Source organism: Girardinichthys multiradiatus, chromosome 20, assembly GCF_021462225.1.
Source record: "Girardinichthys multiradiatus isolate DD_20200921_A chromosome 20, DD_fGirMul_XY1, whole genome shotgun sequence".
NCBI lineage: Eukaryota > Metazoa > Chordata > Actinopteri > Cyprinodontiformes > Goodeidae > Girardinichthys > Girardinichthys multiradiatus.
Genome location: NC_061812.1, coordinates 17,712,112 through 17,737,853, shown reverse-complemented (window position 1 = coordinate 17,737,853; position 25,742 = coordinate 17,712,112). Strand labels below are relative to the sequence as shown.

The following is a 25,742-nucleotide window of genomic DNA, read 5'->3' as shown; positions in this document are numbered from 1 at the left end:
TGTTTGGTTCTGAAATATATTGACGGTCCTTAAGCGAACCAGCGTCTGCAGGAGGAGGGAGCAGGCAGGGAGCAGCTGCCCGTAATCAGACTGCCTGCATTGAATCAAACAGGAGGACGACCCTGCTGAATGCACGAAGCATGAATGTCCTAACCTAAAACGTACTCTGCAGCGGTCAGAAGTCTGCGGTTTTGTGCTTTAAAGTCCTTCCCCTCGTTATTGCCATGGCGGAGACAAAAACTTCCTTATAAAGCCCAAAATTGTAATTTGTCAGGCAAACTTTGGAGCTTCACCAGTCCAGACAGCAGCGTCTCTCCTCTCTGCTTCTCCTGCCACCCCCCAAATATTTTGTATATTTTCACGCAGATTACTTTAATGTGACAATCTCACAAAGTAACGTTGCGTTGATGGCCGGAAGCGGGGCTTCCAGTGGAAGTTCCTCAGCCCCGGTTTGACTGTCAGAGGGAAAATGCTGCCCCTGGCTGTACAAGACTGATCTTGGTAACTATGTACGTATGTAAATACACATATAATAACGACAGAGAAATGGAGTGAAACATAGATAATATACAAAAAGAAAACAAAGCCACACACTTTGGAGATGACTGATAAATGTCTCAATATTTGATAGTGTTTTTCACTAAATGTTAAATTATGCTGTGTCTATATTGTTATGTTAAATTGCCAATCAATGATATTGCTGTTATTAAAAAGGAACATAAAAAATCATGTTTCCTTTAAGTGTTCGTCTCAGAAATGGAAAATTCTGGGCAGTCAAAGTCCAGATTTTAATCTCATTGAGGTGCTGTGAGGTGAAGAAGAAAAACTTGTCGAAACCTCCCCAAATAGCCTGAAGAGCTAATGATCAACATCCTTTTAAAAAATTACATCCAAACCTGGCTCCTTGAAATTAAAATATAAAGGGGTGGTTTAAAACTTCTGCTCAGTACAGTAAATCATCAAGTTCAAAAGTCACCAACTTTAGATTATAAGAAGTCACCATGCAGCTAAGAGGACAGAAATAAATATCCCACTAGTGCTCAGAATTAAAACCATTGCAGTTGCAATATGCTTTCCCAGTTAAAACAGATATCACTACTGTTGTTATGATGAACATTATATCAATTGTTCATTGAAAGAGCAGAAAATGAGAAACTTCCCTGAACTTAATCTGCATGTAAATGTGTGATGTGCCACTCACTTTGACATACTGTCCTGCAAAGTCAGTGACCTCTGAAGTGAAGCAGCCTGAAGCATCTACTGGGCAGATAGGAGCCTGGTCCCTCTGGATGATGTTGTATTCAGTGCACACCCTGTAATCATCCTGCAGAAGCAAAAATATCATTCACAAGGAGAATTTACAGCTTTTCTTATTAAATTTATAGATTTCTTTTATTTACAACCTCAAACTTAACCCAAAATGTCAAAGTTAATCATCATCAATATTTTAAAAGGCTTCTCCAGTTAAAACATGTGATGGCACATTAAACTTCTTGTTGAGGTGGACAGCTTTTACAGCATTGAAACAAGCTCTGCTGGCATGTAGCAGCTATGCACGAAAGATACGAGCACTGCCCAGCTCTAAATGTAATTTCTATTCAAACACCCTGTCAGGATCCAAGACAGATGACTGACTGAGTCATTTCACATCTATTCATAATAAAATAAAATTTGAAAAACGCAGCTGGGCAGTGCCTTTTCCCAGCTATATATCTTCACAGTATAAGCATTCATGTTTTAGCTTTTTAGTCTTTAAATAAGTCCACAAATGCATCTGAAACCAAACAAAAAGTAGAAAAACAAACATTGTACTTGTAAAAGTGTTCATATTGAGATTTTTTCTGGCATCCCTAAATAAAATCCGGTGTCTACTGCAGTCAATTAATTACTAGTTTTTAATCTGATCTCAGTATAAATCCGGCTGTTCTCTAAAAGGTCTCATATGGTTCGCTAGAGATCATAAGCGAAAAAACAAGATGGTCACATTTTTATCAGCCAATCGTGTTTTGGTTTGTAGAGCATTTGTCCAAGACATTCATGGCCAAATGGTTGTTCTGGCCTAATATCTGCCATAAGAGATGGAGCTGGAACGTTCAGGGACACGAAGAATACCTTCAGATGGAAATAAAACCATAACAGAAATAATTACAGGCGCAGTCTTTAAGACAACCATCAAGTACAAAGTTATATGTTGTAAAAAAGGTAATAATGTATTTTATTTAATGCTAGATTGATTGGGAGTTTAATTATTAGCAATTGGAAAGGATAAACTTTGCTCACTGGTTCAGTTTGGTTCAGGTGGTTCTGGTCCCTGAAAAAGGCTTTGGGACACTGTTGAACTGAAGCGTCATGAAAACACTCAAGGATATCGCTCAAAGGTTTGACTTTATATGATGATAAAGTTCAATATTTTTTGTCAATCATTTCAGAAAGTGAAACTCAGATTTATTACACATAGAATAAAATATTTCAAGCCTTTATTTCTTGAAATTTTGATATTGGCTTACAGATAATGAAGACCCTAAATTCTGTGTCTAGAAATTTTAATATAGGTAAAAAGTTAAATATTGAAAACTGTGGTGTTACACCCTAATCAGTTCATTAACTCAAAACACCTGCAGCCTCTCAGTCTGGATCAGCAGGCTACAGAATCATGGAGAAGACTGCTGACCTCACAGATGTCCAGAGGACAGTCATTGGCCCCCTCCAGAAGGAGGGAAAGCCACAAAATGTCATTGTTAAAGAAGCTAGAGTACTGTATCCAAGAATATTCCTAGAAGGTTGAGTGGAAGGAAAAGGTGCACCAGCGACAGGGCAATCTAGAGAGGACTGTCAGGCAAAATCTATTGAAGAGTTTGGGGGAGCATCATAAAGAGTGCACTGAAGCTGTTTTGCCTGGGCTAAGGAGTAATAAAAGTAGTCTGTTGCTCAGTGGTCCAAAGTCCTCTTTTCAGATGAAAGTAAAGTTTGCATTTCATTTAAAAAAATCTAGATCCCAGAGTCTGGAGGTAGAGGGAAGAAGCGCTGAATCCACATCGCTTGAAGTCCTGTGTGAAGTTTCCATAGATTTGGGGTGCCATGTCATCTGCTGGTGTTGGTCTACTGTGTTTTATCAAGTCCAAAGTCAGCACGGCCATCTACCGGGAAACTTTCGTGCACCTTATAACTTCTACTGCTGACAAGCTTTATGGAGAAGCTGAATTTATTTTTCAGCAGGAGTTGGCTTCTGCTCACACTGACACTGCTTTAATTACCATGGTATCACTGTGCTTGATTGTCAAAAGGAAGATGAGACAGAACAGCCAATAATGCAAAAAAGCTGAAGGCAATTACAGCAAGCTGACGAGCTTTACTGAGATGCTGTTTTTTTTGGTTACTGGTTTTCTTTATGACCATTTACATTGTACGTAGATTCTTACTGAAGGGATCAAAACTGTGGATGAACACATATGTAACGAATGAAAAATGGGAAAATAACTTTAAATATGTTCTATATTTTACATTCCTTAAAGTAGCCGCCCTTTGCTGTGATGACTGAAATATTAACCTTTGACCGTCTCTCAATGAACCTCTGGGAACTTTCAAGACTCTTTGGAAAACCATTTCAGGTGACTACCTGATGGAGCTGATTGGGAGAGCGCCAAGAGAGCAAAGCGGTAATCAAAGCAAAGGGTGACTATTTGGAGGAATCTAAAACATAAAAATGCTTAGAGTTATTTCATACCCTCTGTTTACTTTATAATCCCATGTGTGTTCATTCACAGTTTTGTTGCCTTGAGTGAGAATCTGCAATGTAAATAGTCATGAAAATAAAGAGGCCCATTAGGGGAGGAAGTGTATCTAAAACTTTTGACCAGTAGTGTTGAAATGACTGACAAAAAATACCCATGATATTCAAATCTTTGGAGAAACTCAGCCTGTAAACGCAGAAAAACAGGCAGTGTAAAAAGCAAAAAAAAAAAAGAGGAAATAAAAAAAACTGTCAGACTCTGATCAGATTTTCCTCGACTTCAAGCAGTGTTAACCTCCCACAAATAACAGTTCATGTGCAGAAAGTACGATCTATTTAGGGTAGCGTGTGTCTATTGTAAGAGTAACGCCTGTAATATGTTAAAAATAGGGAAAAAAGATTATTCTCGCGTTGCCAGGAAGGCTGAACATCATGTCCTGATTAAAGCCCTCACACTGGAATCTCACACCTGACATCCACTGAGCATGAAATAAATATAAAAGCTTTATTGATGTAATTACATGTGTTCTCATGCAATTATATCCCACCAATTATAAATTTTATCAAAATCCACTCCGTATGATTAACCATTAAATGGTACATCAATCACTGACTCACTTGTCTAGTTTATCTTTTGATCCCTGAAGAAGAGGAATGAGATCCAACACTGATGACTACCTAACCAAGTACCCAAATGATTTGATGACAGACGGATTTAAATACAGGCAGCGTTCTCATTTATTACCAGCCTAAATGCTAAAAGGTGTCAGTCAGGACATGAAAGCAAATCACATTTTGTAATATTTATCTCTTCTTAATTTCTCTCCTTCAGGGAACAGAAGTTGTGAACAAAGTTGCTGTATTACTGTACCGTAATTTTCCTTAACTTAGATAAATTGAGCGCTTGGCCACACAGTTCATCTGTTTGACATGTTACTCACAGCTCCAAAGTAAGGGGCCTGGTGGACAACTCCTGTGCCCTCTTCCTCCTTGACGTAGTTGTCCGTCACCACCTGGAACGCTCCTTTCTCCGCACACTTGGATAAAATAAGAAAAAGAATTTCATACAGTGGAAAAGAGAGGTGAGGAATTGAATGAAATGCCCGATTTGCCCTTGATCCACTCCACTTGGCTCGCTTTGCGCGAGTTTCCAGTACTGTTTCTTTTTGTACCGGTACCTCCTTTTTTGGTCCCTGCTCCTGAGCAGGTACGACCGGGGCTGAGTCAGGACTACATGTGATTGGCCATGGGGCCAGGAGAAGTGAGAAGGTTTTAGCTAAGGTAGTCCAGGGAAAAATTTATAAAACTCAAAAGTGACTACAATAATATTAAGGACCACATTTGCCGGAGCAGGTCAAATTGAAATATAATTTTACTATTTATAAATTATAAACCATGCCAGAAGGCTGAAAGAAAAGAAAAAGGACACATCAGCTTTCTGAATTACACACAGGCGGGGCGCTGTATTTAATTAAAAAACCCTAAACAAGCTGATCACATAAGACCAGCTGTTCAGATGCATAAGCATTTCCCCCCAAAACAAACAGAACCACCATGAAACAGGTTGTTTGGTTTGGAAATTTATTGACGGCCCTTAAGAGAACCAGCGTCTGCAGGTGGAGCGAGCAGAGAGCAGCTGCCTGCAATCAGACAGCCTGCATTGGATCAAAGGGGAGGACGAGCCCGCTGAATCCAGCGCAAACATCCAATATCCAACCTAAACTAACTGCACTGCGCTTTAAAGTCCTAGTTATTGCCACAGCGAAGACAAAAAGTCTGACTAGGCTGTTTTTCAGATAATTATCCCAGTTGATCATTTCATACATGAAAAAACAAACAACATATTCTTTCACATACAATATTACGAAAATTATTAGTATTTTGTTTATTAATGTTTTAATTTTTTATTTATTTATTTCATTTTTTTTTATTGTTTCTCGCAGATTACTTTAGTGTGACAATGTCACACAGTAACGTTAATAAAAGCACTATTGCAAAGTATCAAATGCAGGGAAATGTACCCAGTACACAGTCCTCCTTTCTCACTTACATAGGGAGTGTGTATAACTGCACCCATGTAGTTATTCAGCTCAGTGTCACCTTTTTCTGGCTTCGGAGCACAATCAAATCCATGAAATCCTTAAAATTATGTATCAACTAAAATAATATTTATGAAAAAGTCAGCCACAGCAACCCTATACTCTGAAGTTCGTTAAAATAGCTTTCTGTTCGTAAAAACACAACGATCTCAACACTTGGTGAGTTGCATGTTCGTGTGCAGACTAATCGACTCCTGACATATCGGTCAATTTAATTAACAAAGGAAGTGAAACATGAGAAGCATGTTACTTACCACTTAGAGAAAAAAAAAGCTACAAAAGACATGCTGGGTAAGCAGAAGCAGTGATGCAAACAGAGAGAAATCAGAAAAACCCAGTTAAATGTTTTTCATTTAATGTACAGAAGCAGCTGGACTTCTTTTATTTCACCCCTTTTGACTTTTAAAGATGCAACACTGTGGCAGTTGAACTGTATTTTAGAATATTTTAAAGAACCACTAAATGTTGAGGTCATACATGAGTAATCAGCGTAGCACGTTAGCCTGGGACCTGTGTGTTATATTTGAGCTAAATGATCCATGCACATGGATCTAGCACAATGGTTTTGAGGTGCAACGAGACCCATGGGACACTTGTGGTCTGATACAGATAAAATATGAGGTTTGCTGGTCACAAGGACACAAAAACTGCAAATTCCCTTTAGGAGAGACTTCAATTTAAGTAGGACTCTAATCTGAAGTTAGAACATGACAGGTAAGGAATACTTTCCTCTTTGTTTTATAAAAGATGGTGTAAAACAGATAAAATTAGATAAAAATAAAGAAAAAGTCTACCTACCTTACTGAAGTAGTGAAAAAGTGGTTTGTATTTTTTTCCTTTTAGGACCTCGCCAGGGAATCTAAAAAAAATAAAAAGCACAGAAGAGTTATGATAATTGTTTTATTTTTTTATTATTCAAACTACCCATAGTCCTTGGAAAAAAAAAAGGAGCGCTTACCAAGAGGTGACTTAATGAGATTATAAGATAATTTTTAATAACATCCTTTCAGAAACTGAGCTGGACAGTAGAATTTCTTCACTGAAGAGCTTAGATCATACATCCCTATTAGTTATTTAGCATAGTTTTTACTCACTTGTCCAAAACTGAATATTCGCTCTCAGACTTAAAAAGAGCTCCCAGTCTGGCTTCCATCATAATGTAGGTCCTTTCTGTGGCATTGTCTGAAAGATTAAGGAGAAAGAAAAGATGTGCAGTATGGTACTTATGAGTTTTCACTTTTTTCAGCAAGTTTTATACAAAGAACCATCTTTACACAATAAAGTCTAATAACTTTGTAAGCCTGTCAAACGTTAGTGCACATTAAACGTGGACATATCGTTTTTTAGACCAGAAACAGTAAAAACCTCAAGTCAACAGTGAATTTTTCTTTTTAAAAGATTTATTTTGAGGCGTTAGTGGCCTTTGTTTTGTCAACTTTTTTTGAAAGTAGGCAGACAGGAAATGGGGTGAAGAGAGGGGAAGAAATGCAGCAAAGGTCGCCGTGGCGGGGACGTGAACCTGGGGACAGCTGCGTCGAGGGCCAATGCCTCTCTATACATGGGCTGCGGGCTGTACCTCTGCGTCAGCGCCGTGCCAGACAGTGAATTTTTAATACATATCATGTTATTAATAATTTAGAGTCAAGGAAAGCCGATATTCAAATACAGACTGAAGCAGAGCAGCAGCTCCCAATAAAATGTGCTAAATTATAACAAACAACCCCTCAAATATTTCTCATAAGTTCTGAAATCCTTCATAAAGGGATAATACACATTTTTCATGTAATAATAACACACCTCTCCGTACCCAGTTCATTTTAAGATACAAAATAAGACTGGTTAGACTTTGTGGTAGATATTTCAACAGTGGGCAGCCTTTAAATATGGAACAGGCAAAAACCACAGATGTGGATTTTCAATTAATAATAAAAATAACAGTCAGCTATGCCAATAAGGATAAACTCAAGACTTAATGTGGTATAAAAAGAAATAAAATGCATGATGGTATAAATGTGCCTAATCTATGTAATCTAGTATATTATTTTCCTGAAATTTTGATTTTAAATCATGCTGAAAATGAACAAAGAGCCTAACGCAGGGAAATACAAGTACATTTTTACACTGTTTTCGCTTTTTCCATACTTATTCAGTAAAAAAATGCTTACATTTAAATTTCATACTTTACCTGAACATTACCGCGGTGGACATCTAACAACACAAAATTCCAAACAACCTCCCTCTCTTGCTATCAGAGTAGAACAACTCTGCTAATTTATCTACTGTGAAACTTTTTTGGTGGGCTCCTGATGTGATGGCTCTGGTCATTTTTCATAATCAGTCATCTCAACAGGCCCATTCAGAGTGATTAATGCTTTTTAAAATCAACTTCAAGTACGATAAACAGCAACTCATCACTTATGGTGAAGATCTCTTCACCATAAGTGAAGTACTGCATGGGGCTACCCCCAAGCAAACAGAAATGAGAAGTTTTTTATTTTACAAATTAAAACTTTTAAAGTTGGCTGTGTATGTTATGCATTTATCCACATTTACTCTGATACTCCTTTATAAAATTCTGTAAAACTAGTATCCTTCAGAAGTCAAACAGAGTCCATCTGTGTGTAATTTAATCAGCTTAAATCCAGCTGTTCTGTGGAGGTTTGTTGAACCATTAGTGAACACACAGCATAGTGAAGACTGAGGAGACCAACAGGCAGGTCAGGGAGAAAATTGTGGTGAGGTTTCAATCAGGGTTAAGCTATCAAACAATTTCCCATGGTTTGGACATCCCACTGTTAAGTTTCCATCTGAAAATGGAAATTCTACGGCACAACTGCAAACCCGCCAAGACATGGCTGTCCATTAAAACAACAACCACCATCAATCGGACTTTAGGCCAACTCTTTGGAGATTTTTTTTTTTTTATTCAGCCACATTGGAGGCTTTTTGAGCATGAAACGCATGTTTAAAGTCACATGTTAGACTTTGACTAGGTGACATGTTTGAGGTTCTCATTCGGATATGGTCTGTTAGTTTGAGAAGCAACAAGACGCACACTTTCCAAAAGTTTCCACTTTTGACTCATTAGTCCATAGGGTATATTCCCTAAAGTCTTGAAGATAATCAAGATGTTTTATGGCCAGATGGGCCTAACCTTTACTTTTGGTCATCAGTAGAGTTCGCCAACAGCAATTTTTACCCTGGAACCCTCCTATGGAGACCATCTTGTCCAGTCTCTTTAAATCAAATCGTAAAACTCATATATTCGAGCTCGCTTTTAACAATCTTTACCTGATTCTTAATCTTTTCTGCCTGTTCTTATGAATATATGCTACGTTTTGTTTATCTCTGTATATTTTTTCTGCTGTTTATAGTTGTAAAGCACTTTGGTCGCCCTAATTGGCAGTGTAAAGTGCTTTGCAAATAAACAATTGATTCATTGAACACACCATCCACACTATGAAACATGGTGACAGCCTCAGGCTTCTCTTAAGCAGGAAAAGAGAAGCTGGTCAGAGTTGAATGAAAGATGGATGTAGCCAAATACAGGGCAATCCTGGAAGAGATTTGTTAGAGGCTGCAAAAGACTTGAAACTTGGGTGGACTTCCACCTTCAAGCAGGACAATAACTAAATGTACAACCAGAGCTATGTTTGTATCTGTGGTTTATATCAAAGCATATTCATGTCTTAGAATGGTCCGGTCAAAGTCCAGAACTAAATTTATTGGAGAATCTGCAGCAAGACTTGGAAATTCACAGACCTCCATCTAGTCTTACTGAGCTTAAGCTATGCTGTAAAGAAGAAAGGGCAACACATTTCAATCTTTAGATCTGCAAAGCTGGTAGAGACAAAACTCAAAGGGCTTGAAGGGGGTTCTGCAAAGAATCGAGTCAGGGGGATGATTATTAATGCACACCATGCTTTTCAGGATTTGAAAATTTAGGTCTTCAAAGTTGTGCACAGACATTACATCAAAGTTTGTGGTTGTAATGTACAACAAAGTGAAAAGGGGGTATGAATACTTTTGCAAGGCACAGTATCACAGCCAGACATTTTCAGAAACTAAAGCTTGTTGAGAAAAAAAAAATGGCAGAGAGAAAATTTTAAAGAAGGTGCACTGAGAACAGCTAGTGTGGCAGTTTTGTGGAGGGTCTGAGGCAAAGGGACAAAAACAGGGACAGAATCAATAAAAGATGTCCCCTCAGTGGTGGGAAAAATTACAGCACAGCTCAGACCTGCCGCAGCCAACAACCCTCGAATCAACCAGAAAAACATGCGGCAAAGGAAGCAACCGGACGGGCAGCCAACAACAAAAGACAATAACAGGTGGATGGGAGGGAGAAGCGATCAGGCAAACTAGGAAAAATGTTGGGATGAAGATGGAACGAGGGACGAAAAGGAGTAAAGAGGAGAGACTGTGCTGATGCCAAAAAAAAGAACATTCATTGGTATTCCAAGGCAGTCTCTCATGCAGCACGGCACAGTCGGTGCAGTGAGGATTAAACACTGCACTTCAACAGTGCCCCCTGCAGTATCTGCTGGACTACGGCAGGCTAACAGAAATCTAGGTCATCCATTTAAAAGCCTACCAGTTATCTCACAGGAAACCGAAAAAAAAAAAAAAATACATCAGGAGGGCAGCAGAAAAAAGTAGCCACCTCTCCAGGGTCTTTTTCTGTATCTGAACAAGGACAATGCTTTTTTTAAGTGGCCTCATTTGAGGATCATCCACATTACCAGGTTTGAGGTACCCACAGAGTCTGTCGGATCCAGACTTTAAAATCAGTCCAGAGAGTAAAGGGTTGGCAATTCTGTCTCATATCAGATAAAGACTGCCACACAGTTAAGCAGAAAGCTGCATTTCTTTGCTAAAAAAATGCTTATGTTGCAAATTTAAAAATGCAACCGCAAATAAATACAAATATGCAAAAAATTATGTTTTATTTAAATAAAATGTTTCTTAAAGTAATAGAAATTATGTTAGATCACAGGAATGGGAGGATGAAGACACCTTCTTTCCTTTGTAGTGTGTTAAAATCATATGTATGTAAAAAGAGTCCCTCTTTATGCTATGTGGCTAGTTCGGTTCTCCTTTAATAATAAAAACTAAATAAATAAACACCCTGCACTCTGCCATTTTAGACCAATCAGCTATCCAATCAGAGCCGAGTGACATTTTCAACAGGAGGTTTAAAGGAACAGAAGCCAATTCAGGTAGAGTAAAGGAACAAGCTGCATCACTGTAAAAAATTTAGGATTCAAGCAATTTGTACATACAAATGATTCATATTTTACTGACTTTTAAGTGTGGAGCTGCTGGGTGTTGTGCTAAAGATCATCTCGTCATTTTAATAATAAAGCTGTCTGTTTATCACATGACAACAATAAAGCTGGATGAAGACTTTGGGTGTATTCACACCTGCAGCTTTTGGTTCGCTTTAAACAGAACAGAGTTCGTTTCACCTGTTGGTCCGGACCTTTTGTGCAGGTGTGAATACACTTAAGCGAACCCTGATCCGGACCAAACAACCGGACCAGGATCAACTTTTTGAGGTGGTCTCGGTCCGCTTCCCAACGGACTATGGTGCTGTTCGCTTATGGTCTATAGACCATATGGTCTTATAGAACTTCGCAAAATCTGTGTTGAATGAGCTGCTCTTGACTCTCACAATAATATTACAGCTGTAATAACAGCACAAATATGCAGAAATATGCAGAACAGCAGAAATATGCAGAACAGATTTGCTGAACGCAGCACGTCTACAGTTTTCCTCAATTTCCGGGTATGTGCTCTGTCCCGCCACCGTCATTTCTGTTCATTGGGAGCAATGATCGTTTACAAGTAATACTTCCCTTGCAAAAAGTACAATGTGAAAGCAAACCGCACCAAACAAAAAAAAATAAAGGACTAAAAGACGTTCCTGGTGTGAATACACCCTTTCTTTATAAGAAACTAGGCGTGGATGACATAGCTGAAATATCAAGACTATTTTTACCATACAGTGCATTCCGAAAGCACCTATTAAACCTTTTCGCATTTTGCCATGCTGCCACCACAGATTAACAAATTTGACTTGGATTTCACATGACAGAGCAACACAAAGTAGTAACTAATTGTAAAAGGGGAAAAAACTGGTAATACAGCATTTTTTTTCTTTCCAAATCAAATCTGAGATGTGTAGCATTTGGGTTCACCTGGAAGTCTTTTGTGGGTATGCCGTTTCCAGCTTTGCACATCTATGGAATAAAATTTTGCTGTTCTTCACAACGTAGCTGAAACTCAGTCGGATCGAGAGCTTCTGTTATCAGCAATTTCCAAGTCTTGCTACAGATTCTCAACTGGATTTACAGTAGTTCTGGACTTTGGCACGGAAAAGAAACAGACAAATTTAAATAGACAAATACTGAAGAAGAAATTACTATGGTTTAATTTAAACCATTCCCTTGTACCTCTGGCTGTCGATTTAGAGTCGTCGTCTTACTGGAAGGAAAACCTCTACCTCAGTCTAAATCTGCTTGCAACCTCTAACAGGTTTCCTTCCAGGATTGCCCTGTATCCCCACAGCATGATGCTGCCACCACCATGTTTCACCATGGCAATGGTGTGTTCAGGGCAAGATTCTCTGACTTTAGTCCTCAAGATCCACTGTCCTGCTACTTTTAAATCCATCTGTCCTCTAACACACCTAAATCAATTGGCGTCAAATGAGTTAAATCCCAAGCATTTAATCAAGTTATAGAGACGTTTTTGATTCAGAAATTGATGAAATTGGGAACGTGGATGTCTCTGTATGTTGAGACTAATTTATCCCTCCCTTTGTAACATCAACAACCTGAATTTTCCATATTAGGACATTCAGGACGTTTATCTATTGCCAGCTTCCCTCCGGTACATTGCAACCTGTGAAATAAATACTGTCTGTACAAACTATATAAATCTGTAAATTCCATAACAACCAACAGTTATTCCTTTTTTAGCCTAAATAAGTTTTCTAACTAAAAGGCAAAGGCTAGAAAGTCCACCCACTGGTGATGATAGAGGCATGTTGTCCTCTAGCCATGTTTTGCAAAGTCAGTAGTCTACCAATGCTAATTTGTTCCTCATTAAAAAGAACAAACAAAATCCACGAAGGAAACCAGACTTTCAGTCACACACCTTTTTTCAAAAGCATCGGCATTCAAACAAAGCAGTGTAGCTAATTCAAGTAATCTACCACCTCAACTTTCCCATGAGCAAAAGGCAATTAGTTCCCTCGCTTTTTTTTTTTTTTTTTACAAAACTACTACATAAAATACAAAAAGAAACTACATTATGTAGTTCTAGAGAACTAGAACTAAAGTCTTATGATAACCAGAGTGCAAGGACATAAATGTCTTGAGACAAAAACATCTGAAACAGACAAATAGTGCTTAGTCACACTGTGGTATGGCACATCAGTGATTACTATACGTTCTTCCCTCTCACCTTTGACCTGGACATACAATAACTCTGGGTTGACACAGAGGGCCAGGTTACTTGGCAGGGTCCAAGGTGTGGTTGTCCAAGCAATCAAAGAAACGTTCTCACTCTCAACCAAAGGGAAATTGACAATCACAGAGGGATCCTGGACATCCTGCAGATAAAAATGAAAGAGGCTCAGAAGGTTCTGTTCTTCAATTTCATTTCCCATTAGGGACTATGCATAATGTGTTAGACAGGACATTTTTCCACAAAACCCACAGTATAATTTCTTAAAGTTCAGATAATGCACTTGGTGATTAAGTGCATGGAGCAATCTGCATGAGCTAAACTCCATAATACAGAGATTTATTTCATACCATTTTTTTATTCAGTTAATGTTTTTCCTAAGATAAATAGACTCCATCTTTAACTGAGATAAAGAATTAGAAAATGAGGCTTACAATGCAAGATTTGATTCAGAGGAAGACATAAAAAAGAGTGACAATTTTCAATCTCTCTCTGATAACACCTAAAGAGATCCCAACCCAGAGAAGAGGGAGAGCAAAAGCCAGTTACATTATCGGATTTAATTCACAAAAACACACTGGTTCAATAAAGGATCCTGAACGCGGTCCTGTCGTGAGCCTACCTTGTAGTTCTGATTGGCCTCAAAGTTGGAGAGGGGAGTGTTGCAGGCAGTGGAGTAAGGCATGACTTTAACCCCCTGATACACAAAACCCTTGTCATACAGCTGTTTGAACACCCACCTAAAAGAAAGATGGAAAACAACTAAGATTTCTGGAGAAATTGAAAATGAAGTTGAAACATAATGTATGTTGAATTTTGTTTTGTTGTGATTAATTAAAATACACAAACTCAGTTAATATCTTTTGTTTGATATTTTATACCAGGTCATCCTAAAGTAATGAAGAATGAAATGTTTAGTCCAAATGAGGCCACAAAATTTCAAATTAAAACACACAAGGTAAATGTTAACAGACTCTTAGTTGGACTTTTTTTTTTTTTTTTTTGCTAATTTACTCACACGGTAGGTTTCTCTTGGTATTCATGTATTTATCAATTATATGGCATATCTAAATAATTTCTATGTAGAAAAACCCTGGCTTTAAATTGAAGTGCCAAAATACAAACAAAAACAGTTCATACATTTCCAGTATTGCAAATTCAAGCTAGGCATGTCGATTATATATTCAGCCCTTTTGATGGAGTCGTGCTGCTATAATTGCTCACAGCTGACAGATGTTAAAGGTCACAGAGAATTGGGAGAGCATCATAAAGTCAGAAGTAGAAGGATTTATTATCAACAGCCCTATCATTGATACAACTTGTAACATTTATATGACAATTGCTTTATTTTCTAGTATCATGTTGCTTTAATTATAACCAAAACCTGCGAAACTATTGTCAGAATATTTATGTTACAGTCAAGCTGCTAATTTAGACAATTACTTTCCTATGGTTAAATGTAAAGGGATTGAGCTCTGACAGGAGCTATGTTATCTAGCTTTCACTACACGGATCAGTGGGTTTTAGGGTGAATGCTAGCAATATTGCCTTTAACATCACAATCAAGCTCAAAATAGGCAAAGCAATGCATGCCATTAAAAGCTGTAAAATATAATAAAAGTTACGTTTTCAGTGGTAAAATATTGAAGAACCTGAAAAATTTGAAATTGAACGTTCTTAGAATTAAAAGATCGGGTTTTATGTCCTTTCAATAAAATTCATACAGTCTGCAGAAACAAAATGTAAGAGATATCCATACCAGACGGTCTCCATGAACCACGGGTAAAGAGTCTTGTAGTCATTCTTGAAGTCAATCCACCGGCCCATTCTACTCACTGAGGTCTGGGCAAAAATGAAAACATTGACCATTAGATGGATCAGAATCAGAATCATAAACAGCTTTATTTTCCACACAAACAAGGAATTTGGCTTTGGTCCCACTTGCTCTCAATGAAGACTTTTTTTATTTGGAAATATAAAAAGGGAATAAAAATGTTTTTGTAAATATGCATGGTACCAATCTGGAAAATCTGACAAAGCATATTCATTAAAGACTAAACTACGTAAAAACATTTTTGCACAAACCTCCCATTCATGGGAGTATCGCATGACGATACTTCGACACTGTTTGTTGTACTCAGCTATGCCCATCTTGGCCACATCTTCAGGTCCTTTGATCCCCAAAGTTTTATCAATTTCATATTCCTACAATGACAAAGAATAAAAAAAAAACAATCACAGAGGCTATTATTTTTCAAATATCCATAGAAATTACAGTTAGCAACCTATATTTAAAAAAAAAAAAAAAACAGACAGACAGACCGACAGACAGAGAGCAAAATCTCACCACAGGCAGGCCATGACAGTCCCAACCAAAGCGCCGGTCCACATGGAAGCCACTCTGGTGGGCAAAGCGAGTAACAATGTCCTTGATGGTGCCAGCTAGGATGTGTCCGTAGTGGGGCAAACCCGTGGCGAAGGGAGGGCCATCGTAAAAGGTGTACCTAGTCAGTTGATGGCAGCAAATCTCAGTGAGTAATAATATTGATATATCTTGGCAATAAAAAAAAAAAAGAAATTAATGAAAAACAGCAAAATATAAAGATTATTTATGAAAGGGTCTTTGCAGTTGAACATGTTTTTTGAATGAATGTTTCAATGTTTCATATGAAACTTTCGTTTTCACTCAAACACTCAAAGGGAATCATTATTTTACTTTACAATTATGGGTTTAATGGAAAAAAATAAAAATAGTTTTGAATCAAAGAGTTTGGCACTTTATTTATGGCTACATTTGTATCTTCAATTATCAAAAGGTATAGAAAGAAGTGTAAACTGGAGTTAATGTTTGTGCTGGTATTTGAGAATGTCGACAGACTTAAGAAACCAAAAAGAAGTTCATTCTGAAAGGATATTAAAGATTTCTATACAAAATCAGCAATGAAGTCCTCCAAAGAGCTGCAATAAATTGTCATTGAGCTTCATCAATTATTTAGGAACAAAAACTCTTTGAATATTAAATACCATATACGATGGTTCTGGTCAAGCTGTGAGCAGTAACTGTAACTAAAACCCAACACTGAAGCGGCCCGACCAATGTTGGGCCAATGTTTAACTTTCTCACTGTCAAAAGCACATGTTATTCTTTCAAGTAACAAGTTGGTATAGAAAAAGACTGTTGACATTTTCGTTTACTCTCAATGTGGATTCTTTGAACACATCAACTAAATTGATTCAGAAATAGATAACCAACGTCAAGAATACAAAGCTTATGCCATCTTTTAGGAGTTATTTTAGTAGCCAACCAGCAGTCTTACCTAGGTCTGTTCTTGGACTGTTTGAGGCATTCCTGGAAACAGTCCCTTTCTTTCCAAAACTGCTGAATCTTCTCCTCCTCAGAGGGAAAATTGATGGATTCAGGGACTGGCTCCACCATGGCGTCTCTTCACACACAAAATTGAGCAAAAATTAGTCTGGAATGAATAAAATACTTTTCCCAAAACTTTTTTTTTTTTTTTCTTTTGTTGACTTCAGTCAATACAGCCGCATGAGGTTCAAATATTTCTCATGATAATTGATTAGTAAGCAGGTGTCCGCTAACAGAAGCAGTCCGCTGCTACTTTTAGTTCAGAAATGTCAAGCTAAAAAGCAATCAAACATAACTCGATGTGCCTTTTATCTGAACATTTTTAGGCAAGTCGTGAATTTCAAGATCCACTTTTCAGAATAGATGGTTCACAGGAGTAAAACATCCGTGCTGTCAGCTAGCAGGCTAAGCTAGCAAGTAGACGCTCAGATGATCAGTTCATAATTAAACTGACAGCAAAGTTTGTGAAATGTTGCTTTTACATGCTCGTATTTCCCTGAAGCAGAAGATTAAATGCAACATTACTAGAAAAGTTTGACAATAGACACTCACCTACTATGCAACCGGCTGCCGACACGAGAAATGATGCAAGCTATTGTCGTGAGCGGAAGTGACGACACAAGTTCTGATTTGTTGCTTCAACATAAAACGTCCGCTTAAATTTGTAAAACCACCAAGTTAAGAGAGGACACAATCCCAATATTTCTATAAGTATTAACAAAACTGCCTGTGTTTGAGGAAAAACATTCCCATTTAAAGTGTGATGGTTGCTGAGAAACGGAGACGGGCTTTTTAAACGTAATGCAACATGAGCATAATCAGAACAATAAAAATATGAACCACGGCAACTGTCAACAGGCAGAAATGCATTGGTCTTTTGGAAGTCTCAATTTCCGATTTTTAAAGTTAGAAAAATCTACTGGAACAAAGTGGGACTTTCTACCAGTGGCACCTGTTGGTGCTCCACCCTTCAGATTGAAAGGGGAGATAAATTAGTGGGTGTGTAATGATCAGAAATGTTATACAAAGGGATGTGTAGGAAAAGGTTTGGTTATGCATACCAAAGGTTTAAATGTTCATATCGAAACACCTGTCAGACCAACAATCTGTTGAGATGGTGGCAGTAATAATAAGCTTGCAGTGGGTGCAGGTTAGACCGGATAGGGTTTGTGGTGTGCATATATTCAAAAGCATCCTTGGAAAGACTACAGACAAACAAAAACAATAGAAAATGCGTACTATTAAAAATTCATTAGTTTGTTTAGGTTGCATAGGGGTGGTATAGATGTTCAGTGTGAATAGACTAAAACCATTTCATTGTATCTACATAAAACAAAACTAAAAAGCAGAATTTAGTGGGTGTTTTGGATGTTACACACTAATGGACAGTAGGTGGCGGTATGCACCTATAGGCTGTTTACGATCCGCCATTAAAGAAAAGAAGAAAAAGTTCTGAAGTAACAGGGCTCTGTGATGGTTGAGTTTCTGCTGTAGGAGTGTGTGGTATGAAAGCGTGCGCAAACAAATTTCTTCTTTTAGAGAAAACACGTGAAGTGATAACACGTCATATAAAGTACTCATAGAAAAAACTATAAACTTCAGGAGCCTGCTCTGTGGCAGGTGTAAAAAAACAAGTTGTAATAAAGTATATTCCCCCAATTTATTAAACCACCATTTGTAACATTTTTTTCAACAATTAATTTGTAGGAATGGTTTTCTAAACCGAAGACATTGATGTTGACCTTTTGATGACCCCTGTGATTGGCCCCATACAAACTACACCCATGTGGAAATGTAATTAGTGATTAGGGCACTGTATTAAAAATAATGTCAATAGAAATACTAATAACATGCCTGTTACAGTGAAATGCACAAATATCTGATGAAACTGACACTACCTTATTCTTGTGCTGAATATATTAAGATGGGCATTACATCTTTTCACTTTGGCGTTGCGATTTAATCAACACCCTTCAGCTTGACACCTGTTGCACGTAGACCCCAGTGATCTTTAAACTGAGTGTGGTTTGAAAAGGGAACAGATTACAAGCAGGTGAAATGATCTTTCTCCATAGGGTAGCTCGATTATGCCTGAGAGATAGGGTGAGGAGCTCCACATCCACGGGAAGCTTTGAACAGAGCTGCTGGTCCTTCACATGAAAATATGTCTCTTGTGGTGGTTCGAACATCTGATCAGGATATCTTCTGGGCACTTCTTACTGAAAGGTGACCCCAGGGAAGATCTTAAAACCACTGGGGGGACATCTCCCATCTAGGCCTGGGAACACCATGGGGTCCTACAGTGGGTTGGAAAGCATCACTGGGGAGAAGGATATCTGGGTTTCCCACCTGAATCCCTGACAAGGGATATATGCAAGACGTACATATATGAGACATACTGCAATTTTTAGGGAATTTTCTATCTAAAGTCTCTTCAAGGGCAGTATTTGCTGGCAAGCCTAATATATGGTGTGGATAAAATGGTAAACGCCTAAGTCTGTCTTAATCTCTCAAAAATATTACTCCGTTTGGAGTTCACTGAATGCAATCTTTTTAAAGTTGGTCGTTTTAGTTGTCTGTTGTATATTTTTGACTGGAAAATCTAATCTTTGGAAAATCACCAGCATTACAAGAACCTGTGTTAAATGTTCCTAAATATAACCGAAAGATAGCCATGTGCTGATTTGAAAGTTTACATTAGTTTTTGATTCTGCTTAAAACTACAGTAAAACAAAATAAAACCTTTTCTCTCAGCCCTAAGCATAAAATCTCACTGGCAATGTTATACCCCCCTTTAAATGCTTTTCCCTTTTGGCTTCATCGCTGCTTAATGGAACGAGTCTGAATTCTTGTAAATACAAAGCATTTAAAATTACAACTATCTGAAACTTACAGGCTTTTTAAAATGACTGCACCGTACCTCAACTCCACAAGGTCTTCAATTACAACTTGCTTCTACTCAGTGAAACCAGTCGAGACTTTCATATGCATTTAGTCCAGAGGTTTTCAAATTCAGAACTATGAGCTGAAAGCAGTTTTAGCGATTTAAGGGATTTAACAGAAGCCTACATACAGGACAAAGTATAAGAGGAAGCTGTTTTGTTAACAAAGCATTACTTTATTATATTGATTTATTTGGAACGTTGACAGACAGCTCATTTCTGAGCAACTGCTTTCCGTGCTGCCTTCAAGCCTTTCTTGTTATGCTTCTTTGCAAAGCGCATATTCCTCATGAACTTGGGGTCCACCTGCAAAACAGGAAGGTTAACAAAATAAGTGAGCTGTTGCACCAAATAGTGTTTCCTACACATTCAAAGCCCTTTAAAACACGCAAGGATTTTACTCATCAATGCAATAAACAGATTTGTAAAGCAGTTCAGATTTTGTTAAATGTTTCAGCAAAAATGTCAAACATTTTCAGCAGAAATTCAGAATAATGCACCAACTCCACCAGAAAAGCACAAAATAAACACTCAAAGCAGTTTGCAGCAGATTATGTTCAAAATTGAAGTTATGTAGCGAAAACATTTAACAGCTGGATATTTCCCCCCTAAAGTGCCTTCCTTTCACCTGTGGAAACAAAGCTGCAATGATTGAACCTATAAACACGTTTTCCTGTTGAGCTTTTATGTACATTTTATGTAAAGTTCCACCCCTGAAATGTTTATTCAACATTTGTTCACATAGTTGATACTTAATATTTCAGGGCTGCATCGTATTAGGAAAATGTATTGCAATACATATGTAGCGCATTTCATTCATAACACAATCCCACGCAGTTGGATTTAGCATCCCAGTCACTAAAATCTAGATCAGGGTCCGTATTCCCAAAGATTCTCAGAATCCTATCATAGTTTCCATCTTAGCCTAAAATGTTCTGCCAAAGAGTCTCAGCTTAAGAGTGATACAGTTTGCTGCTGAGAACAACTCTTAACAAGACAACAGAAACTATGTTAGTGAGGAGGCGTGGTTGACCCCGTTGCTAGGTGTGGCGCTGTCTTCTAAGAGCTGTGATTGGTTGATAAAAGAAACAAATCAAATGCACCCCTAGCAATCAATGGAGAGAAACGAAGCGATGATAGAATTTAGACTGGATTCTCAAATGTGTAAATCATGATAAAACTTAGCTAAATTAAACTGTCACACAACATCAATATGTTTGAATGTAGCTTATTTACATGCTTGTCATTATTTTGATTTGCTTATTATGTTTACTCGCCATACTGGTTGTTTTCATACTGCATCTAGTTCATATTAATATTAAAATTCGACATTAACTGTGATCTCCTTCTTGCATAATGAGGTTTAGTTTGGTAAAACGACCAAAACAAAACGGAGAAAAGCTGGAGAAACTGAACTGAAAAGAGGAGCAGATTCTGCTGGTTAAGGAAAAGAGAAGTGTCGAAAGGTAGATTTGGTCCTGGGATCACGGTGCAAACAAACAGGCATTGCTGCACAATCAATGCATCGTTCCTTCTGCTTTCAGCTCCAGAGAACTTCTCCACAGACAAGGGAGTGTTGTAGTTTTTGAGCTTTACCAATTTTGTCTAAATTTATTGTTTGAAAGCATTTTTAAATTAAAATTTTTTATTTAAATAATTCTGTATATCGTTTGTGATTTTTGTTAACTTTTTATTCATAGTTATTATTGTTTCTATTATTAATTTATCCTTCCCAATATCTTACTAGAGGTGCGAATTTAATCTGTCCTGCCACTAAAACAATTTAATTTCGCCCTGGGTGGATAATGAAGTTGATCATATCTCTATATTATTAATTGAATGATTGTTATAGAAGTTTATGTGCTCATTTACTCTACTGTTTAAGGGGGTGGATCCCTAAGCGGTCGAGCCGGTAGCGTTTTACTTATTCACTGCTAATCTGTCTTTCCGCCATCTTCTCTGCTCAAGACACTCTTTAGCTCACTAAAAGTCCTCCTCATTACTCTTAATTCCTCACATTAGGAGCTTTCTTAGGGCCTAAGATGCTTCGTGAATAACTTATCTTACCAAGGTAAAATTCTAAGTCAAATTCTAAGATTTTTCTTAGAATCACGTCATTAGGAGCTACTTTTAGTCTTAGGATTCTTAGTGAATAGGGGTGCTGTTGTGGGCATAAAGGAAAGTGACAGTCGATCTGACCGGCCAAATAGATAAATATAAATTATCTGAATAAATAACACATGAAACGTTGTATCCGTGCAGCCTTTTCCGATCGCAAAATTGCACACATTAACATGGCAATGACTAGGATTCAATATATTGTGCAGCTCTAAAATATTTAAATGCAGGTTTGGGGTTTTGTTGATTAAATTTATGAAAAAAGAAAATGTCAGTAAATTCCACTAATTAAAATGATAAAAACAACAATTTACTTCATATTTTTAACAAAGCACTGAAGGAATGAACTCTGATATTAAGATCGTGAAGAAGTGATCTGGGTTTACCAGCATAAAAAAAAAAAAAGGTTTATCGCATGTAAATATGCAGTGCTTTCAGGCTTTTTGTTTTGTGCAATCTATTGTGAATACATTAAGGGCCGGTCACAAACATATTACAGTTTAAAATGAGTGCAGAGGAGCAAAGATGTCCGTCTTCCTCTATGTTTGAGCATCAAAGACGAACACCTGTTTACGAGCCAAGCTTTACGAACAGGAAAACCAATCAATACTCTGAGGTTAAATTAAGAGATATTTCTGTCAACAGATCAGGCAACTATCATATCACTAATATAGCATGTAAGCAATGTTTGCTTTTAAGACATCATTTGGAACAAATGAATGGTGGGCCAATGATTCACCTCTGACCCACCAAGGAAGTTAGTCACAAGGCCCTGATCAAGAGTAAGGATACAGGCCGCAAAGCAGCCAGATCTCAACTTTGTAAAATACGCTTACAGTTCCAAGCTTTTACTTTTCCATACCCATTTTTTAACAATACTAAATATCTCCATGTCATTAAGCATAGTGCATGCATTGACACGTATTTCAATTCATCTTTACTCTTCAGCAGCAGTTATTTCTTAATTATATGCCAACAATTATTTTTCAAAATCCATTTCCTAAATTATTCAATTGGATTTCAGGTGTAAACAATGTCAATTTGCATATTACCAAGGGTAAATTTTGAAAGCTTTTAAGCACTTACTATACTCCAGTGCTCCTAGTTCTTTTTAGACAGTTTTTAATTATAAATCAAGAGATGCATTATGAATTTGCAGATATTTCTAAAAAAGTTTGGATTTTAACATGCATCCTCAAAAAAAAAAAAAAAAGCTTGGATGAAAGGATGAAAAAAGGACCAATGGAGATAGTAGTTGAGGTTTATTGCTCAAGTTTTGCTTTAGTTAAGATCTTTTTCAAACCAATCAGTGTTGTTTGATTGTATAATACTTTCAGGTACCGATACACAAATAATCTACTTCTTTAATATGTGCCCATGCAAGGTTCAATTTCCATTAAATCTGGAAATTGATATCTTAATTTAAGGATTTGAAATTAAAATTTGAAATTCTATTTGAAAAAGAATGCAAGCCAGATGTATTTTGGTTTTACGGCGGTATACTTTAAATCGCCATTTTAATGGTAATCGTGTTCTGCCTCAAAAAAGTGACCTTTAGGCTAAATTAAAGTGTCATCTATCAATTAACAGATACACCAACTAAACAAGGTAGTTTGGCAAATATTGTTGGTGGAAATATCTAAAAAAATAAACATTTGTCAATTTGGATAACTTTTCAAAAGTTGGAGGGGAGTTCCTGCCTCAAGTGGAGGAGTTTAAGTATCTCGGGGTCTTGTTCACGAGTGAGGGAAGAATGGAGCGGGAGATCGACAGACGGATCGGTGCGGCAGCCACAGTAATGGGGGCACTGTGCTGGTCCGTTGTGGTGAAGAGAGAGCTGAGCCGAAAAGCGAAGCTCTCGATTTACCGGTCGGTCTACGTTCCTACCCTCACCTATGGCCATGAACTTTGGGTCATGACCGAAAGAACGAGATCCCGGATACAAGCAGCTGAAATGGGCGTCCTCCGTAGGATGGCTCCCTTAGAGATAAGGTGAGGAGCTCGGAGTAGAGCCGCTACTCCTCCAGATCGAGAGGAGCCAGTTGAGGTGGCTCGGGCATCTATACCGGATGCCTCCTGGACGCCTTCCCCGGGAGGTGTTCCAGACACGTCCCACCGGGAGGAGGCCCAGGGGACAACCCAGGACACGCTTGAGGGACTATGTCTCTCGGCTGGCCTGGGAACGCCTTGGGCTCCCCCCGGAGGAGCTGGAGGTGGTGTCTGGGGAGAGGGACGTCTGGGCGTCTCTGCTGAGTCTGCTGCCCCCGCGACCCGGTCCCGGATAAAGCGGAAGACGACGAGTACTTTTCAAAAGTATTAAAAGCAAGGGACAGTCTACCGCAATCCAGGATGATCATCCAGAAGTAAATGCTGCATAACAGTGACTCTGTGCTATCTGCTGCATTTCCTGAGAAAATATTTTCAACCAATTTGAACAATAAAACTGAACTTGACTGCATTGTTTCATAACTAGGATCAATTTAGAATGTAGGTAATTGACTTTGTTTTTTGCAGCAAGATGCTGCATATGTTCTATATGCCTGCTGTGGAGTGGGATCTCCTCTGCCATCATCTGCTGGGGAAGCAGCATCAGAGCCAGGGACTTAAAAAACGCTCAAAAAGCTGATAAAAAGGGCCGGTTCTGTTCTGGGGACTCCTCTAAACCCTCCGGAGATCATTGTGCAAAGAAGGATTCTTCATAAAAATGAAGAAGATTATGGAGAACCCTGAGCATCCTCTTCATGAGACTGTGGTTCAACAACAGCGTCTTCAGTCAGAGGCTTCTTCATGTCCGCTATAAGACAGACTGCTACAGAAAATCCTTCCTGCCCACAACCACCTACAACAGCTCTTTGAAGAAACCTGCATATGAGCTACATTTAATTTCCCTTAAAGTACTGATTAATTGAACTGGCTTAGAATCTACACAAGTGAACTGAATTTACTTTTTGTAAAGTGCCTTGAAACAATTGTGGTGAATTAACTCTACATAAATAAATGTAATTAAAAAGATTGATAAAGCTTGAACAAAGGTGGCAAAACGGTACTGTAACAACATACATACCCCCTTCAACGACTCGTAACGCTGAGATCTGGGCTTCTTAATGCCATTCCTGTGCCATTTACGTGCTGTTGAAAACAGGGCAGATACAATCATTCCCTTTTAACGCTGCCCTTTGCACAACGCTAGACAAATATTATATTTGAGTGAATGCAGATGCAATCACTTACACTGGTTGTGAGTTGTGTGGTTCTTAGACTTGGCCATTTCGACACTGGTATATCTGTGAAGTGGACAAAGAAAAACCGAACCAGTGCATCATTAGCCACGAAAAGTGGTGCTAGCGTCCACTGCTATCAAAAAGTAGCTTAGTTCGGTTTAACATGGCAGACGCTTGCTTTTGCTTGAAATTGTATAAAATTGCCCGACTCGGGAAAAAAATGCAGTACACACTTATCAGAAATAACTGAGAAACCAGCTGTTAAGAAGTGCGTTTGTCGCTGCTGGTGTGTTAGCCGCACATATGTTAGCACTATTTGTCTCATTTGGCTCTTTGTAAGGGTGAAATCCTGGCCATACTGCAATAAATCTATTATTAACTAAAAGCCTAATCCAACTCAGAGCATGTTTGTTAAACGGTGTGTAAGATGTACGTAGATGGATGAAGATTATATTACATTCAGAGCAGTGGGATAAATACCTACCACACAAACAGACGATAACCGGAAGAGAAAGAAAGTTCGCTGCGGCAGAGGAGAAGAAGACTTGAGTCAAAAGAGGAGCAATTTTCCAGCACACTGCCACCTGTTGGTGAGTTATAGTGTAACAAAGGGTTAACACTGGACCACATGGTGTCGCTCACATCCACAATAATAAAAACCACTTTATCAGCTTTGTGTCTAGGAAGCAGACGTGCGGATGTGTTTGCCTGAAAGATCACAATGTCCTTTTTCTCTTAATTTGCTATTTAGATGTTATCAATGCACGACTCGCGAGTAAAGTCTGATTAAGCTAT

At 38.1% G+C, this 25,742-nt stretch overlaps 2 protein-coding genes across 2 annotated transcripts in view; both read right to left on the bottom strand.

Annotated features, from left to right (window-relative positions):
• The window catches only part of iars1 (isoleucyl-tRNA synthetase 1), a 66,422-nt gene extending 49,050 nt beyond the window's left edge, over positions 1–17,372 (bottom strand). The window contains exons 1-11 of the mRNA XM_047347308.1: positions 17,219–17,372; positions 16,617–16,742; positions 15,647–15,803; positions 15,385–15,504; positions 15,059–15,141; positions 13,922–14,039; positions 13,297–13,444; positions 6,924–7,011; positions 6,628–6,688; positions 4,672–4,767; positions 1,202–1,324 (exon numbers count right to left, since the gene is read on the bottom strand). Of these exons, the coding sequence (XP_047203264.1) occupies positions 1,202–1,324; positions 4,672–4,767; positions 6,628–6,688; positions 6,924–7,011; positions 13,297–13,444; positions 13,922–14,039; positions 15,059–15,141; positions 15,385–15,504; positions 15,647–15,803; positions 16,617–16,735 (1,113 nt within the window). The 5' untranslated portion in view covers positions 16,736–16,742; positions 17,219–17,372. The remainder of the gene's footprint in view (positions 1–1,201; positions 1,325–4,671; positions 4,768–6,627; positions 6,689–6,923; positions 7,012–13,296; positions 13,445–13,921; positions 14,040–15,058; positions 15,142–15,384; positions 15,505–15,646; positions 15,804–16,616; positions 16,743–17,218) is intronic.
• Positions 17,373–19,763: 2,391 nt separating this feature from the next.
• rpl29 (ribosomal protein L29) lies at positions 19,764–25,499 on the bottom strand. Its single transcript, XM_047346491.1, has 4 exons — positions 25,432–25,499; positions 24,958–25,010; positions 24,791–24,855; positions 19,764–19,914 (listed from the first exon to the last, which is right to left on the bottom strand). The coding sequence occupies exons 2-4, from the start codon at positions 24,992–24,994 to the stop codon at positions 19,822–19,824; spliced, it is 195 nt and encodes a 64-aa protein (XP_047202447.1). The 5' UTR covers positions 24,995–25,010; positions 25,432–25,499; the 3' UTR covers positions 19,764–19,821.
• Positions 25,500–25,742: the final 243 nt, after the last annotated feature.